At 40.4% G+C, this 18910-nt stretch overlaps 1 protein-coding gene across 1 annotated transcript in view; it reads right to left on the bottom strand.

The window, feature by feature from the left end:
* Positions 1-18910, bottom strand: part of axdnd1 (axonemal dynein light chain domain containing 1) — a 157457-nt gene that overhangs the window by 116522 nt on the left and 22025 nt on the right. The window contains exons 4-8 of the mRNA XM_073063319.1: positions 15776-15939; positions 10588-10688; positions 8888-9008; positions 6469-6557; positions 4460-4516 (exon numbers count right to left, since the gene is read on the bottom strand). Coding sequence (XP_072919420.1) covers positions 4460-4516; positions 6469-6557; positions 8888-9008; positions 10588-10688; positions 15776-15939 — 532 coding nt within the window. The remainder of the gene's footprint in view (positions 1-4459; positions 4517-6468; positions 6558-8887; positions 9009-10587; positions 10689-15775; positions 15940-18910) is intronic.

Below are 18910 nucleotides of genomic sequence, written 5' to 3'. Positions count from 1 at the left end.
CACGGTTAGGAGAGGGAAGGGGAAGAGTCAGGTACTAGAGAGTACCCCAGTGGCTGTAACCCTTGACAATAAGTACTCCTGTTTGAGTACTGTTGGGGGGGGTCAGCCTACCTGGGGGAAGCAACAGTGGCCGTGCCTCTGGCACAGAGTCCGGCCCTGTAGCTCAGAAGGGTAGGGAAAGGAAGAGGAAGGCCGTAGTAATAGGGGACTCGATAGCTAGGGGGTCAGATAGGCGTTTCTGTGGATGCAATCAGGAGACCCGGATGGTAGTTTGCCTCCCTGGTGCCAGGGTCCGGGATGTTTATGATCACATCCAAGATATCCTGAAGTGGGAGGATGAGGAGCCAGAGGTCATGGTACATATAGGTACCAATAACATTGGTAGGAAAAGTTGAAGAGGTCCTGAAAGGAGAATATAGGCAGTTAAGTAGGGAGTTGAGAAGAAGGTCCCCAAAGGTAGTAATCTCAGGATTACTGCCTGTGCCACAAGACAGTGAGAGTAGAAATGGAATGAGGTGGAGGATAAATGCGTGGCTGAGGGATTGGAGCAGGGAGCAGGGATTCAAGTTTCTGGATCATTGGGACCTCTTTTGGGGCAGGTGTAACCTGTACAAAAATGACGGGTTACACTTGAATCCTAGGGGGACAAATATCCTGGTGGGCAGATTTGTGAAGGCTGCTGGGGAGACTTTAAACTAGAATGGTTGGGGGGGTGGGAATCAAATTGAAGAGACTAGGAGAGAGGAGGTTAATTCACAAATAGAGAAAGCTAGTAGACAGTGTGCGAGGGAGGATAGGCAGGTGACAAAGAAGGGGAGCGCTCAGACCGAAGATGTAGGGGAGAAGGAAGAAAAAGATAATAAAGTTGTTTGCACCATTAGAGATAAACAAAGAGTAAGAGGTGGAGTGTTTCTTAAATGCATCTATTTTAATGCTAGGAGCATTGTAAGAAAGGTGGATGAACTTAAGAGCATGGATTGATAACTGGAAATATGATGTTGTAGCTATTAGTGAAACATGGTTGCAGGAGGAGTGTGATTGGCAACTAAATATTCCTGGATTTTGTTGCTTCAGGTGTGATAGAATCGGAGGGGCAAGAGGGGGAGGTGTTGCATTGCTTATCAGAGAAAATATTACAGCAGTGCTTTGGCAGGATAAATTAGAGGGCTCGTCTAGGGAGACTATTTGGGTGGAATTGAGGAATGGGAAAGGTGTAGTAACACTTACAGGGGTATATTATAGACCACCTAATGGGGAGCGAGAATTGGAGGAGCAAATTTGTAAGGAGATAGCAGATATTTGTAGTAAGCACAAAGTTGTGATTGTGGGAGATTTTAATTTTTCACACATAGATTGGGAAGCCCATTCTGTAAAAGGGCTGGATGGTTTGGAGTTTGTAAAATGTGTGCAGGATAGTTTTTCGCAGCAATACATAGAGGTATCAACTAGAGAAGGGGCAGTGTTGAATCTCCTGTTAGAGAATGAGATAGGTCAGGTGACAGAGGTATGTGTTGGGGAGCACTTCGGGTCCAGTGATCAATGCCATTAGTTTCAATATAATTATGGAGAAGGATAGGACTGGACCCAGGGTTGAAATTTTTGGTTGGAGAAAGGCTTACTTTGAGGAGATGCGAAAGGACTTAGAAGGAGTGGATTGGGACAATTTGTTTTATGGGAAGGATGTAATAGAGAAATGAAGATCATTTAAAGGTGAAATTTTGAGGGTACAGAATCTTGATGTTCCTGTTAGGTTGAAAGGAAAGGTTAAAAATTTGAGAGAACCATGGTTTTCAAGGGATATTGGAAACTTGGTTTGGAAAAACAGAGAGATCTACAATAAATATAGGCAGCATGGAGTAAATGAGGTGCTCGAGGAATATAAAGAATGTAAAAAGAATCTTAAGAAAGAAATTAGAAAAGCTAAAAGGAGATATGAGGTTGCTTTGGCAAGTAAGGTGCAAATAAATCTAAAGGGTTTCTACAGTTATATTAATAGTAAAAGGATAGTGAGGGATAAAATTGGTCCCTTAGAGAATCAGAGTGGACAACTATGTGCGGAGCCAAAAGAGATGGGGAGATTTTGAACAATTTCTTTTCTTCGGTATTCAATAAGGAGAAGGATATTGAATTGTGTAAGGTAAGGGAAACAATAGGGTAGTTATAGAAACTATGATGATTAAAGAAGAGGCAGTACTGGTGCTTTTAAAGAATATAAAAGTAGATAAGTCTCCAGACCCTGACAGGATATTCCCTAGGACCTTGAGGGAAGTTGGTGTAGAAATAGCAGGGGCTCTGACAGAAATATTTCAAATGTCATTAGAAATGGGGATGGTGCCGGAGGATTGGCGTATTGCTCATGTGGTTCCATTCTTTAAAAAGGGTTCTAAGAGTAAACCTAGCAATTATCAGCCTGTAAGTTTGACGTCAGTAGTGGGTAAATGAATGGAAAGTATTCTTAGAGATGGCATATATAATTATCAAGATAGACAGGGTCTGATTAGGGACAGTCAACATGGATTTGTGCATGGAAGGCCATGTTTGACAAATCTTATTGAATTTTCTGAAGAGGTTACTAGGAAAGTTGATGAGGGTAAAGCAGTGGATGATTTCTATATGGACTTCAGTAAGACCTTTGACAAGGTTCCACACGGAAGGTTAGTTAGGAAGGTTCAATTGTTAGGTATTAATATTGAAATAGTAAAATGGATTCAACAGTGGCTGGATGGGAGATGTCAGAGTAGTGGTGGATAACTGTTTGTCAGGTTGGAGGCCGGTGAATAGTGGTGCACCTCAGGGATCTGTACTGGGTCCAATGTTGTTTGTCATATACATTAATGATCTGGAAGATGGGGTGGTAAATTGTATTAGTAAGTATGCAGATGATACTAAGATAGGTGGCGTTGTGGATAATGAAGTAGATTTTCAAAGCTTGCTGAGACTTAGGCCAATTAGAAGAGTGGGCTGAAAGATGGCAGATGGAGTTTAATGCTGATAAGTGTGAGGTGTTACATTTTGGGAGGAATAATCAAAAAGGACATACATGATAAATGGTAGGGCATTGAAGAATGCAGTAGAACAGAGTGATCTAGGAATAATGGTGCATAGTTCCCTGAAGGTGGAATCTCATGTGGATAGGGTGGTGAAGAAAGATTTTGGTATGCTGGCCTTTATAAATCAGAGCATTCAGTATAGGAGTTGGGATGTAATATTAAAATTGTACAAGGCATTGGTGAGGCCAAATTTGGAGTATTGTGTACAGTTCTGGTCACCGAATTATAGGAAAGATGTCAACAAAATAGAGGAGATTTACTAGAATGTTACCTGAGTTTCAGCACCTAAGTTACAGAGATAGGTTGAACAAGTTAGGTCTTTATTCTTTGGAGCGTAGAAGGTTGAGAGCAGACTTCATAGCGGTATTTAAAATTATGAGGGAGATAGATAGAGTTGATGTGGATAGGCTTTTTTCCATTGAGAGTAGGGGAGATTCAAACAAGAGGACATGAGTTGAGAGTTAAGGGGCAAAAGTTTAGGGGTAACACGAGGGGGAACTTCTTTACTCAGAGAATGGTAGCTGTGTGGAATGAGCTTCCAGTAGAAGTGGTAGAGGCAGGTTTGATTTTGTCATTTTAAAAAAAATTGCATAGGTATATGGACAGGAAAGGAATGGAGGGTTATGGGCTGAGTGCAGGTCAGTGGGACTAGGTGAGAGTAAGCGCTCGACACGGACTAGAAGGGCCAAGATGGCCTGTTTCTGTGCTGTAATTGATATATGGTTATACATGGTTAAAAATGACACATTGATTATTTGAAGTGAGCAGGGCCAATTGTTAGAGAAGAAACATGGCTGAAGCTATCAGAACCACTTTCTGCAGTCCCAGAGTCAACCACTACAACCACCACGGAGGCACCCCAGAACCTGAGATTGTTTCATCGCCACGTCTCACCTGCCAAGCAGAGTGACCACCCCCCATCCCTGTCAGGAAAGACATTATCTCACAAATCCTCTGCAGCGATTAAATCCTTAGGCCTGAATGGAACAATTCAAAATTTATATGCTGTGAATGTCTGTATAGTAGCTGTATTATATAGTGTACTGTGATTATAGTTGAGATGCATTTTATATTGAGTTAGAGTTTATAGCTAAGCAAGGAGGAGTGTTGTACATTTAATATTTCATTAGTATTTGAATATATATGGTTTGATTAAGCATTCTTGTTCATTTCAATAAATCATTATGGGCTGTATGTAAAAATAAGGGAATTGTATACGTCATCACGCTACCACATCATACGTGCTCCCCTCTCTTAATGTAAACCCCAACTAAGACATGTTCTCCTGGGCTCCCATCTTTTTCTTGCAATTAGTTTCATGTTTTGGAGTTACAAAACATAAAAAGATCTTAAAAGGCATTGTTAAATAAACTGATTTAATCAAAGAGACAGTGAGTACAAGTACTTACATGGAGGGAAATACTCTCAGTTTCTTCTCATCGTCTTCCAGTAGCGTGGTATATTTACTACAAGAAAGATTAACCACAAATCAGCAAGGATTCTGGTGGATCCTTTGAAGTTAAAACTATGCAAAATAAAAATGAATAAATGATTTCCTGTTCCTTGAGGTAAGGAAAATGGAGAACAGATTAAAGAATCAGAACTACTGTTTCGTGGATTGGTCAAACTCCCCCAAAACATCTGTTCAGCTTTAGTTCATACCATCCTAGTTACATAATAAATTCCAGTAAGAGGGTGGCTTCTACATGGTCAACCAAATGTGTTACTGTCTTTTTTAAAGATATCTTTTATGATCACAAGACCCTGCTGGATATTAAGAACTGCAGATCTACCGCATCATTGGCAGAGAAACGGAAGGAGCTGGACTTGATGAAGATCGTGCTGCTGTCTGCGTCGGAGAGTCAGAGTTAGTGCACGACGGAGGTGTGCAGACTAACAGCCAGTGATTATCTTAGTCATTTTTGTTGTGATCACAAGACTCTGTCAGACATTGTTGGTGTGGAATGCTGCAAGACCAAGGAGATGGTGGTGGACTTTAGGAGATCTAGGCCTCATATGGAGCCAGTGATCATTAATGAAGAATGTGTGGAGCAGGTTAAGACCTACAAGTATCTGGGAGTACAGTTAGACGAGAAGCTAGACTGGACTGCCAACACAGATGCCTTGTGCAGGAAGGCACAGAGTCGACTGTACTTCCTTAGAAGGTTGGCGTCATTCAATGTCTGTAGTGAGATGCTGAAGATGTTCTATAGGTCAGTTGTGGAGAGCGCCCTCTTCTTTGTGGTGGCGTGCTGGGGAGGAAGCATTAAGAAGAGGGACGCCTCACGTCTTAATAAGCTGGTAAGGAAGGCGGGCTCTGTCGTGGGCAAAGTACTGGAGAGTTTAACATCGGTAGCTGAGCGAAGGGCGCTGAGTAGGCTACGGTCAATTATGGAAAACTCTGAACATCCTCTACATAGCACCATCCAGAGACAGAGAAGCAGTTTCAGCGACAGGTTACTATCGATGCAATGCTCCTCAGACAGGATGAAGAGGTCAATACTCCCCAATGCCATTAGGCTTTACAATTCTACCGCCAGGACTTAAGAACTTTTTAAAAGCTATTATTAATGCTTTTTGAGATAGTGATTTAGATGCATATCATATTTTTTACTGAGTTAAGTACTGTATGTAATTAGTTTTGCTACAACAAGTGTATGGGACATTAGAAAAAAGTTGAATTTCCCCATGGGGATGAATAAAGTATCTATCTATCTATCTATCTAAGTCCAGTTCATTGGATTATTGGCGGATGGCAGGGGCGGACAGTAGTGGAGCTACGTGGCCTCGGGTGTAACGAAGACTAGCCCTCATGCTGTGTTGTCGCCTGTTTGCGGCCGCCTGGGGGAGGCATCGGATTCAAGTGCTCCACCAGAGGTATTGTGGCTCGGCGTCCATGCTGGAGTTGATGCTGCCCCCTAGTGTTCACTCAACAGAAGACAAGCTGTACTGTATTAGACTGCTGCAACATTCATTAACTCGGACTATATTGTTTTGTGTGAGGCTGTGTTTTACTGATATCTTACATGTGCTATATGTGCCTTGTGCTGTGTATGATTGTTGGTACTGTGTTTTGCTCCTTTATCCTGGAGTAACATTGTTTCATTTGGCTGCATTCATGGGTATTCCTGTATGGTTGAATGAGAATTAAACTTGAGCTTGAAATTAAAACGTCAATGTGCTGCACTGTGAAGTCATGCAAAAGCCCTATCATATATAACTCTTCAGTTTTGAAGGACCACGTAGTTGATTTATTGGGAAATCAGGAAAGAGACTTGTTAGCATAGTTTCATATGCAGTGACAAGCTGTGAAGCCTTAGGTCTAACATATCACAAAACACAAAGGAGAAAGCTTTCACTTTGGAGGGGAAAAAAAGCAACTTTAATCAAAGATTTTATAATTTAGAGGATTACTCACTCCTCATAATACTCCAATCCCAGAACACCCTTGTTCTTCACAATATGGTACTTATCTGGTATCACACTCTCAGGTACATCCCCCTGTTTCTGCAGAGTGGGAAAAAAGTACTCAGTGTCAAAAAAGAAATCAGTTCAGTCCCTAAATACAGTGCAGAGTACAAACATCACAAGCAGGTACCTCAAGGAGAACAGGTTTGAAAAGACTCAACATTGACTCTAACCTCAAGTAATTATTTGGCATTGGGGGAAGCATGGGTGAATAATCTCTGAATGATTTCAGTGAATCAGCCTCTCTCAGCTGAATTCTTCACCATACACCGGATCACTTTGCACTAAAGTGCACTTGGTCTTTCTTACTCTTATTGTGTTTCTTCTTCCAAAAAATATGTAATTTATGCTCCATTTGTGTTTTTCCTGTGAATGCTGCTTATTAGTTGCTATGTGCTGGTGTTCAAATGTGTGACAATAAACTCACCTTTGACTTTCGACGTTGGGCACATCTCAAGTCTCTCACTGCATCTTTAATGCATAACATTACTCTAGGAAATGCTGAAACCACAAGTAAGTTTTCAGCAGATTGGGAAATAGCAAATGTAATGCTACTATTGAAAAGGGGGGGGGGGGACAATTAAAGCTGGAAACTATGAGCCGGTTAGCCTAAGAAATCACCACTGAGAAAATGTCGGAATCCACCATTAAGAAACCAGCAGAAGAACATTCAAAAACCCCTTGTACAAAATCAAGCAAAGTCAGCATGAAAGGGAATCATGTCTGACTTATTTATTCAATTCTTTTAAGCCATAACAAACAGCTGATGAAGGGAATCAGCAGAAATGGTACAGTTGGATTTCTCAAAGGCTTTTGATAAGATGTCATATTAGAGATTACAGCACAAAGTCTAAGCAATGAAGATAAAGTATCAGCTTATACTTGAGTATGCTCAAGAAGGAAATCAGGAGGGCAAAAAGAGGACATGATAGCTCACACAGAGAAGATTAGGGAAAATCCAAAGAGGTTTTATGCAATTTTGGGGGAAAAGAGGGAGGGAGAGGGGAGGAAAGATGAGAGAGGAGGAGAAAGTGGGGAGAGAGTGGGGGGAGAGAAAGGGGGAGAGAGGGGGAGAGAGGGAGGGAGAGAGGGGGAGAGAGAGGAGAGAGATAGAGGGAGAGGGGGAGAGAGAGGGGAGAGGAGAGAGAGGGGAGAGAGGGAGAGAGCGAGGGGGAGAGAGAGGGGGGAGAGTGAGGGGGAGAGAGAGAGGGGGAGAGAGAAGGGGAGAGAGAAGGGGAGGATTGGGGAGAGAGGAGAGAGAGGGGGAGAGGGGGGAGAGAGAGAGGGGAGAGGGGGGAGAGAGAAGAGAGAGGGGGAGAGGGACGAAAGAGGAGAAAGGAGAGAGGGACAGACAGACAGACAAACACCGTTAATGACCAATGTGGACATTCATGTGTGGAGCCATCGGAGATAGGCAAGTTACTCAATGAATATTTCTCCTCAGTTTTTACTGTGGAGAAAGACGTGGAGACTTGGGAACTAGGAGTTGTGAACTAGACTTGGAGTGCTGCCTGGATTAGAGGGTATGAGCTATAAGGGATGGCTGGGCAAACGTAGGCTATTCTCCTGAGAGCATTGGAGACTGAGACACCTGATAGAGGTTTTTTTTAATTATGAGCGGCATAGGTCGGGTGGACAGTTAGAATCTTTTCACCATGGCAGAAATTTCAAACACAGAAGACATGTTTTTAAGGTTTGATGGGGTATGTTTAAAGGCAATGTAAAGGACAAGATTTCTTTGTGCAATGTGTAGTAGGTGCCTCTAATAGGTTACTTGGGGCAGTTGTGAAGCAGCCATTTTGGTGAAGTTTAAGGGTTTTTTGATAGATACAAGAATATAAAGGGATGGAGGGAAATCGATGATACTTTAAAAGAGGACATTTAAGATATCGAGATAAAATTGATATCAAGACTAGCACAATATTGTAGTACAAATGGCCCGTCTAGTGCTGTCATATTTTTTGTTCTACATTCTATGAAATATTATCCAGTATCAAAGCACATCTCATTTAAAATCAAAATAGGGTGACGTGGTTCTCATGATTCCAAAATGCTGTCAACAGTCCAGTAAACCTTTCCTTAAAGCAGTCATTAAGGTGAACTTCTCTTTCAAAGTAGTCACGATTGGAATATTCCCTGTTTTAACTAACAAGGTTGTTAACAGCCCTCTTCTTTGTTGTGATATAAATAAATGTGTAAATTAGATTTTTTCCTTCTCATCTCAGAAATTTAAAATGAAAATTCAAAACTGAAATAAAGTTGAAACAGGCTTATTCTGAACCCAGCAATTATAATGGCACTGGCTGGAAACAAAACATGATAAATATTGCTTGCAAATCACTCAGCATTCTGATCTCTTCATTACTTACTGTGGTAGGCGGTTTTACAGATTGAGCTCGAACAGCACTCTTGTCTATGGCTGCCAATGAAATTGGCATCACATTAATGGAACATTTGGTACATACGGCATCACACAGAAAGGAGATATCCCTGCGTTAAGATATGGAAAGATTAAAATAAACGAATGTCACCAACAAAAAAATAGGTACAGATGCACCAAGATATTAAAGAAATAATGAAAATGATCTCTGCCTTCTTCCAAACTTAACATTGACCCAATAATATTGCAATAAACAGGCTCTAAAAGTCCTTGGCCAAAGAAATAACATATTGTTTTCTTTAGCGAGTGATAAAGTAAGAGAGAAGGGAGTAATAACTGTACGCAAAGACAAATACACCAGACAGGAAGAGAACCCTGGACACAAAAAAAAGTATCTAGTAAATGAAATGAGCTGAGAAAACAAGGAGAGAAAATTAAACATTCCAGAAGGAATCAGGAGATTAAGGGTAATCTCGAAAAGGAGAATTCCAGGAGCGAGGTAAGCAGCAGAATATGGATAATAAGTGGCAACATTTTTAAGCCTGATACAGCTGTCCTCTGTAATAAATTAGAATATTGGACTACAATCAAATCTCACCATGACAGTTGCAAGGTCTGAGTTAACTTCAGAAAGATAAATATACCTAAAGTCAATATGGATTTTATTGTACATGCACAAGTGCCAAGCAAAGCATTCTTGTAGCAGTACTCCGGCAAATAACTTTCACAAGAAAAATATAAATCTCTCAGATCGTTACAAAGGCGGAAAGGTCAATGTACTTCAAAGAAGCAAACTTGATAGCTTTATCTGATTTGGCTTAAACCTGACAGTCTCAATACCCATGTGATTACTTCATGTAAAGAGCTCTAACTATCTTCCGCACTATGTCTAAGCCGGTACATGGATTTGCCACACTATGACCCTGACATCATCCCACCTCAGGTGAAACTGTGGCTAGGTCTTTCTACACTGATGATGCTTCAGTCATGACACCAACATATACACAATAATGTAGAAAGCTGCTACGGTTTACCCTAGCCACAAAAAAAAAACACAACCTAGCTAAATTAATATCCCATTAACCCCATGTGTGTAACAAGAGCATAGTGCTAGTCAGTTATCATAAGAAATGCTGTACAGAGGCTATTCAAAAAAGTCAGAGGCTGTATATGTTGCAGTGTGCAGAGTACTATGGATTTATAACTAATGTTCCAATATTATCTCCTGAATTTGAAATATTAAAGCCTTCTTCCCAACAGCATATTAGGAGTAATTTCACTATACATGGCAACTCATTGGTTCACACTTTTGGATTCAGATGATTGAACAGGCAAAGGGGAATGCTAATTTCTCTGAGCATTTGTCAGCCAGTTAGATAGTGGGCAACATCTAAGCTGCTCCGTGAAACAAGCCGAATAATATGCGTGTCCTACTTTTCCCTCGATCATCTGCATTCTTCACTCACTATATTGTGTGTAGCTGCTGCACTCCTACCTGTCAAATAAAAATGTGTCGGTTCAGTTTTTGCACAATAAAGCCCCGTGCAATGTGAATACTTCAACAAGTTGCATGGGAAAATGAACTCCATAATGTCAATCAAAACTGTATACAAAGCAGCTGGATTTTCCCATTCTATGGTAACGTACTCCATTTAAACATCCCCACCTCAATTAACTGACTAAATGTACCTTCCTGCTCGAGCCAGTGAGATGGGCTGATCGATCAAGTGTTTGAATTTTGATCTCCGACTTGGATGATGCCATACGTGATCAGTTGGTCGGACACTCGACTGTGGAAACAGAGAATCTGGATAGTTGCATGGAAGTTGATCATTGTTACCATAATAAATTATTGTGCCAAAATAAAATCATAACGCAGATTTCATTCCATCCTGTTCTTTAAATTAAACATGTATAGCTGTACTTTTGGGGGAGAATATATCTATTCATGGGCAAAAATAATGTTTTGAATGCAGTGTAATTGTCCATCAGTCAAGCTGTACAGTGAAAAATGTTCTTTAAACTGAGTGCAAAATAAAACACATTGATTTGTAGAATACTCAAGCATTAAGGGAATGGGTTACTGAATAGCTGTGAAGAAACAAGATTCAAAGGTGATCGAATAGAGATGTATAAAATCATAAGGGGCATAGACGGGTTAATTCTTTTTCCCTAGGGTATAGAATCATAGACTCATAGAACACTACAGCACAGAAACAGGCCCTTCAGCCCATCTAGTACATGCTGAACTATTTATCCTAGACCCATCGATCTGCACCCGAACCATAGCCCTCCATATCCTTCTTATCCACGTACCTATCCAAACTCTCTTAAATGCTGAAACTGAACCCCCATCCACCATTTCCACTGGCAGCTCGTTCCACACTCTCACCACCCTCTGAGTGAAGGGACTCCCTCTCACGACCTTTAGTTCTAGACTCACCCAACCTCACTAGAAAAAGCCTGATTGCATTTACCCAATCTATACACCTCATAATTTTGTATAACTCTATCAAATCTCTCCTCATTCTTCTATGTTCTAGGCAATAAAGTCCTAACCTATTCAACCTTTCCCTATAACTCAAGTCCTCAAATCCTGGCAATATATTCTCTTTTAATCTTATTTACATCTTTCCTGTACATAGATGATCAAAATTGCACACAATACTCCACACCAACAGTCATAGGCTTCCAGTCAGAGAGGCAACCAGCTACTAAATTGGTTAGATGTGATCTACCTCACACAAAGCTATGTTGACTATCCCAGATCAATCCCTGACTATCCAAATGCAGGGGATTCCATTTAATTGGAACTAATTGGAAACAGTACATTTTGGCCCAAAAAACCAAAGTTTCATGAGAAAAAAAAGTTAAAAAGGTATAAAGAAAGACAAACTACTATTTTACTGAGTAGCAATTTATGTATTTAAATGAAATACAGAACAACTTAGAACATTACTAAATACTACTACAGTAATATAATATAATGTATTAGTTCTTAATAGTTATTGACAGAGGAGTTCATCCAGTGTATGCTGCCATGTTCTTTTGTTTGACTGTAAATAAACAAAATCAATGCACTTAGTGTAGATAATTGACTTCATACAATGCTTTTGACAATTGCATCCTCAAATCTTCATTTCCATTGTAACATTCAAGACGATTGTTGATACCTTCAAATTCTTCATAGTTCCAACTTGTTGAAGGAGTGATATCATTTCATTTTCACTCCCAGCCATTTCTGGCATCTCTAAGACTGAATGCTTGAAACTGCAGTGAGAAAAAACAGTTCTGAATTGCGTTTTTTGCTTATTTCTCACCAACTGTCACTGATTTTTGAAAATAATATACCCAACTGACACTATTTAGAAACTGTGTGTTCTAAGCACAGTATAGTGTTTAACGGCCACACAAGTGCTTGCAGTTGATGCTAGTTAGAAACTGTTTGGGAATAGTGTCTTGTCCCAATTATGCAGCATGGTGTCCCAAATAAGCAGCTGCCCTGATTAACCAACAGCCGAATTGACCGAAATCCACTGTACTTATACATCCAGTTGTTTAGAATGCCTTCCAATAACATACCTATTTCTGATGTAAGGCTCACTGGCCTATAAATTCCTGGTTTATTTTTAGAGCCTTTCTTAAATTATGGAAACAACACTAGCTATCCTCCAATCTTCTGGCACCTCACCCATGGCTAAGGGCCCCTGCAATTTCTGAACTGGCCTCCCACAAGGTCTGAGGGAACGCCTTGTCAGACCCTAGGGATTTATCCACCCTAATGTCCCTCAGGACATGAAACAATTCCTTCTCTGTAATCAGTATACAGACCATGACTCACTGCTGTTTTGCCTCACTTCTATAGACTCTGTGTTTATCTCCTGAGTAAATATAGATGCAAAAAATTAATTTAAAATCTTCCCCATCTCTTTTGTCTCTATGCATAAATGACTAATCTGATCTTCCAGAGGACCAATTTTGTCCCTTTCTCTCCTATTGTTCTTAATATATCTGCAGAAACTATTCTAATTCTCTTTCATTTTAGGGCAACCACATCTCTTCTTTAAGCCTTCCTGATTTCCTTCTTAAGTGTACTCTTTCATTTATTGTACTCTTCAAGTATCTCATTTGCTCTTTCCTGGCTATACCTGCTCTGCACTTCTTTTTCTTAGCCTCAATATCTCTCAAAAACAAGATTCCCTAACCCTATTATCCTTGCCTTTTATTCTGAGAAGGCAAAGAATGTTTAGAGATAGCATGACTTTGTGCATGGGAAATCGTGCCTCACAAATTCAACCGAGTATTTTGAAGTGGCAATAAAAAACATTCACAAGGGCAAGGCCTTTGACAAGGTCACATGTAGTCGGCTAGTCTGGAAAGTTACAACATGTGAGACTCATGATGAGACTACATGTCACCTTGTCCAGGAAACAGAAAGTGGTAGTGAAGTAGACACAAGATCTGCAGATGCTGGAATTTCAGAGAGCACACAGACTTTTGTGTGTTGTAGTAATGAAGGGTTGCTTTTCATATTGCAGACCTGTGACCAATAGTGTGCTGCCGGGTCAGTGCTAGGCCCCCTGTTGTTTGTCACACTGATTAATTACAATTATACGGATAAAAATGCAGATGGTCTAATTACTAGGCTTACAGGTGACCCCAAAACTGGAGGTATAGTGGACTGTGAAGGTTATCTAAAGTTACAAAGGGATTTTGATCAACTGGAAAATGATTAAAGAAATGGTAGATGAAGTTTAACTCAGACAAGTGTGAAGTGATACCTTTCGGGAGGTTGAATCGAGGCAGGTCACACACACAATGGATGGAAGGGCTCTGAAGGGGATGCTATTGAACTTACAGACCTAGGGGTACATGTACTGTATATTGTCCCCTGAAAGTGTCAACACAGTTAGGCAGGATGGTGAAAAAGGCATGGGGCATAATTGTCTTCAATGTCCATGGCATTGAGTATAAGAGTTGGGATGTCACATTACCATTGACAAAACATTGGTCATTGGAGAGCTGAATGTGGTTCTGATTGCTACACTACAGGAAGAATGCAGTAGAACTAGAGAGGATGCAAAAAACATTCATATATTGTCTGGACTGGAGAGCTTCAGTTATAAAGAGAGATTTGATAAAGGGTCTAGTGCTTTCCCGGCATATATGACAAATAAACTCTTCTTGGGCTTCCAGACAGTTACAGGTATTGATTATAATCAACATTTCATTGGCAAGCTCCGCCATCTTCATCCTTGATGAAGATGGCAGAGTTTGTCATCAAAACATTGGTTATGATTGATATCTGTACCTGGCTGGAAACCCCAGAAGTGTTTATTCATCGAGATTTGATAGGTTGGGACTATCTTCCCTGGATTTCCAGCATCTGCAGAATCTCTTGTGTTTAAGGTTTAAAGGAGATCTGTGAAGTAGGTTTTTCCACACAGAGGGTGGGATGAGCTTCCAGAGTAAGTTGTTGAAGCAGATGCAATTACATTTTTAAAAATTAGACAGCACAGGTGTAGAGAGATATGAGCCAATGGGATTAGCTTAGCTAAGCATCTTGGTCAGAACAGACGAATAGGGCTGAAGGGCTTGCTTCCATGCTTTGATGTTATGAATTTCAGACCTAACACATCTAAAATCTTAGATCAGCAGGACTTTAATCCGTTGGCTGAAATTCCCATTACTAGTGGCTACTTAGGCAGATAAGCACGTGATCAATGAGTGACTTTTGATCACTCTGCTATGATGCATACATGTCAAGTACCTCCCTAATTTGTGTGTAAATCAAAACAACTACATGTGGTGAAAATCTGAAATAAAAACATACAATTCTGGAAAACATCTAGAGAAAGGGGAACAGATAATGTGCAAGTCCAGAACTGAGAGAGAATCAAGTTAGTCTTGGATTAAACAAATTAAAAAAAACTGAATGGCAGGCAGGAATTTACCAGCTCTTATATAAAGAAAATAAGCAGCGTATTATCCAAACTTGGGGAATTGAATATTGAGTCTTGCATTCTGTAATTTGCCCGGATGTTAGATGAGGTATTGATTTGCCAGCTCGCATTGGGCCTCATTGAAACAGTGCACATGACCACGGACAGAAAAGTCAGAGTAAGAGTGTGGTGGTGAATTAAAGGAGCAAGCAATCAGAAGCTTAGAGTCACACTTTTAAACTGAGTGCAAATGATACACAAGTCTAAGCTTCTTCACTGTAGAGGAGGCAACATTCTGAACAAAAGTATTGTATCCTAGACTAGATGAAGAACAAGTGACTCACTGCTTCTCTTGGAAAAATTGTTTTGGTCCCTGGATTGTGGGAAGAGAAGTAAAAGGACAGGTAATACATTACATACAGTTATAAGAATACATAATTCATACTGATACTTCAGTGTAATACTGTCAATAGGTACATTTACTGTCAGAGAAATGTATACAATATATATCCTGAAAAACCCTTACAGCACTCATCTATTTAAGAGGCTGTCTTTCAGATAAGGCATTGAAGCAATTCACTGTCTCTCTCAAGATCCAGTTACTTATTTCGAAGAGATGGCATGTTCTTCCTACACCAATGTTTATTCGAACCAACATCATCTGAAACAGAATATTTTATCATTATCACACTGCTGCTTGTTACGTTCTGCTTTGTGCAAACTGGCTGCTGTTTCTTAAACCACAAGTGTCATTGCATTCGCAAAATCCTGCCTTGGTTGTAAAACATCTTGAGACAGCCTAACATTTGAAGGGTGCTGCAAGTCCATTGCATTGTTCAATATGAAGTTTGCATTGTTTCCTCTTTTAACTAGCATAAATTACTTACAAAGTGGTTGTAAACACTTGGGAATCTGAAGTGATTTTAGGTCCCTACCTTAAGATCTTTCGGGGACTTTAGCAGTGATTCACCTCGACAGCATGAATTTGGCACAGTGGTCAACGACAACAGAATTTCTTCTGGGATGAAATCATTCTGGAAAGGTGGCAGCAGTTTATTTTGATCAATAGTTTCTGACGTTCCCTTTGTTTGTGGTAATTCTGCAAAGGTACAAGTAAAGAAAATACCACCATGAATGTAATGGCTTACTACTAAATTAATCAGAACTTAAATATTAATAAAAACCTATGATGGAATATGAAATAGCAAAGTTGGGGATTGTGTGATTGCTTCCAAAAAGATTGCAAATATTAATTTCAAACTTGAAGGTAAAGGCCCTAGTTCATCTCAGAGAGCTAAACCTGCAGTGACAATAGTGGAGATGCTCACAACGATTGTGAAGGGTGAGACAGAATTAATGTTTCATGTTATTTACCTTCTAGCAGAACTAGGAAGGGCTAAAAATGAAATGAGTGCTAATATGTGGAAAAGGGAGAAGATGCAGAGAGCATAAAGTGGAAAGCGTTTGAACTCCAGCAGAGACAGAGTGATACATGCATTGATAATGCGAGCTGAAACAGGTAAAGGTACATCTGGAGGAAATGTGATGTAAAGAGGGGGAAAGAGAGCAAAACAGGGTCTCATTAACTATGGTGAAATTGTGATTAAGGAATAAGAAACATGCGTCAAAGGCAGGGATGTAGAAAGTGGCATCATAAGAACATACTATATATGACAGACAGTAGTGGGAGACATTGTGGCTGCAAAATAGACTGCAGCAACAGGCCAAGGTGTCTTTGAAAGCAACTCCAAACCTTGCAATTGAGTTTCAGCTTGGAATAGTGAGAGCAAGATCTATGAGAGAGTGGGAAACATCGAAAACCATGAGTTTCATTGCATATGAGTTTCTCTAGGGGCAATAAAAATGAGATTAAGCAGAGCAGCCACTGTAGGAGCAGCCGTGGTGTGAGTAGATTGGTGGAGGAGTCTAAGATCTGAGGCTTCAGCTCGAGGGGCTTCAGCCAGGGTGCACAGGTGAGTACCAGATAAGAACAAGTAAGGTTATTTTATATAGCAGTTAACTAAAAAGATACCAAATTACATATTAATGCTGAAACGTTATAAGGCATTGGTCAGACTGCATTTGGAGTATTGTGATCAGCTTTGGGCTCCATTTCTAAGAAAGATTGTGCTGGTATTAGAGAGGGTCCACAGGATGTTCACAAGAATGATGCCAGGGATGAAAGAGTTAACATATCAGGAGTATTTGATGGCTCTGGGTCTGTACTTACTCACTGAAACTGACTGAAATTGAAAGGCCTAAATAGAGTGAATGTGGAGAGGAAGTCTCCAATAGTGTGAGAGTCTAGGACCAGAATACAAGGATGTGTCTTTAGAACAGAAATGTGGAAGAATTTCTTTAGCCAGAGAGTGTTAAATCTGTGGAATTCATTGCCAAAAATTGGCTGTGGGGACCAAGTCATTGGAAAAACTTAAAGCAGAGGTTTATAAGTTCTTGATTAGTACGGGTATCAAAGGTTATGGGGAGAAGGCAGGAGAATGGGGTTGAGAGCGAAAGTAAAATCAGTCAGGATTGAATAGCAGAGCACACTTGGTGGGCTAAATGGCCTAATTCTGCTCCTCTGTCATATGTTCTTCTGGTCTATGAACCTTGCTATTTGGGTGGCACAAGGCAAAAATGTAACCAGCAAATTGACCAAGCACACACCATCCCAATATGGAAACAGTATTGGGCAGTTCCCAATAAGCACAGCAGCTGTTCAAGAAAGCGCATCAGAAATTCTCCAGGGACAGGAAATAAGCATTAACTTATTAACCCTACCAGCTGCTTGCAGATATGGGGTGGTCATGTTTAGCACAATGATTTACAGTACAGACGACTTTGGTTCAGTTCACACCACTGACTGTAAGGAGTTTGTACGTTCTCCCCGTGACAGTGTGGGATTCCTCTAGGTGCTCTGGTTTCCTCCCACAGTCCAGACATTGTGTCATTGTAACATGTCCTGTGATTAGGCTAGGGTTAAATCGAGGTATTGCTGGGAAGTGCTGCTTGTAGGGACGGAAGGACCTGCTCCATGCTGTACCTCTAAATTAAAAAATAAAAGTAAAAACAACATTTTTGAAAATTGTAAAATGACTTAATTCAATATAAAATTCAATGCTAGTATTTATTTTATTTACAGTGAGGAGTAGACCCTACCAGCCCCTCGAGTCACTACACAGCAACCCCTAACAACCCTAACCCAATCATGGGACAATTTACAATGACCAATTAACCTACCCAGTACGCCTTTGGACTGTGGGAGGAAACCGGAGCACCCAGGAAAATCTTGCACATTACACTGGGCAGATGTACAAATTTCTCCTTGCAAAGGACACCAGATTGAGCTCCAAACTCTGTTGCCCCCAGCAGTAATAACATCGCACTAACTGCTACGCTACCATGGTGTCTATATTACTTAGGGAAATAAACAACATCTTATTAAATAGGTATACCATATTATAAATATATTCTCCACTTAGCCACTCAAACCCTCATCAGTTGAGATTTAACTTTATGTTTATTTATTTATTGAGGTTTAGTGCAGAGAGGCCATTCCCATCTTTCAAACCACACCTAATTTAACCTTAGCCTAATCATGGGGCAATTTTAAATGACCATTTAACCTATCAACTGATATGTCTTTGGACTGTAGGAGGAAACCAGAGCACCCAGAGGAAACCCAAGCGGTCATGGGGAGAATGTACCAGATTCCCACCAACAAGGGCAGGAATTAAGACAGCCTGAGCACCAATTTTTATGCAACAATTTCATTTTCCAATAACAGTGATTCTACCTCAATGATCCACATTTGAGATTTTTGACCGCATGGTGAGCTATGATAAAACTAGAGAATCTCCTGTTGAAGATATTTATCTTTTCATCAGGCTTCTGCCACCAGCTGAATTTCTTATCACCAGGCTTCCACAGTTGAATGAAAGCACGGGATGTGATCGGGCCGAGGCACAGCCAGCCGCCCATGAGGTGGCGCTACAAATCATAAACACGAGCTTCTGCAGCTGCAGGAGATCCAGAACAACACACACAAAATGCTGGATGGAGAGTCTCAG

Source organism: Hemitrygon akajei, chromosome 12 (assembly GCF_048418815.1).
Source record: "Hemitrygon akajei chromosome 12, sHemAka1.3, whole genome shotgun sequence".
NCBI classification, from domain to species: domain Eukaryota; kingdom Metazoa; phylum Chordata; class Chondrichthyes; order Myliobatiformes; family Dasyatidae; genus Hemitrygon; species Hemitrygon akajei.
This window is presented reverse-complemented; position numbering and strand designations above follow the sequence as displayed.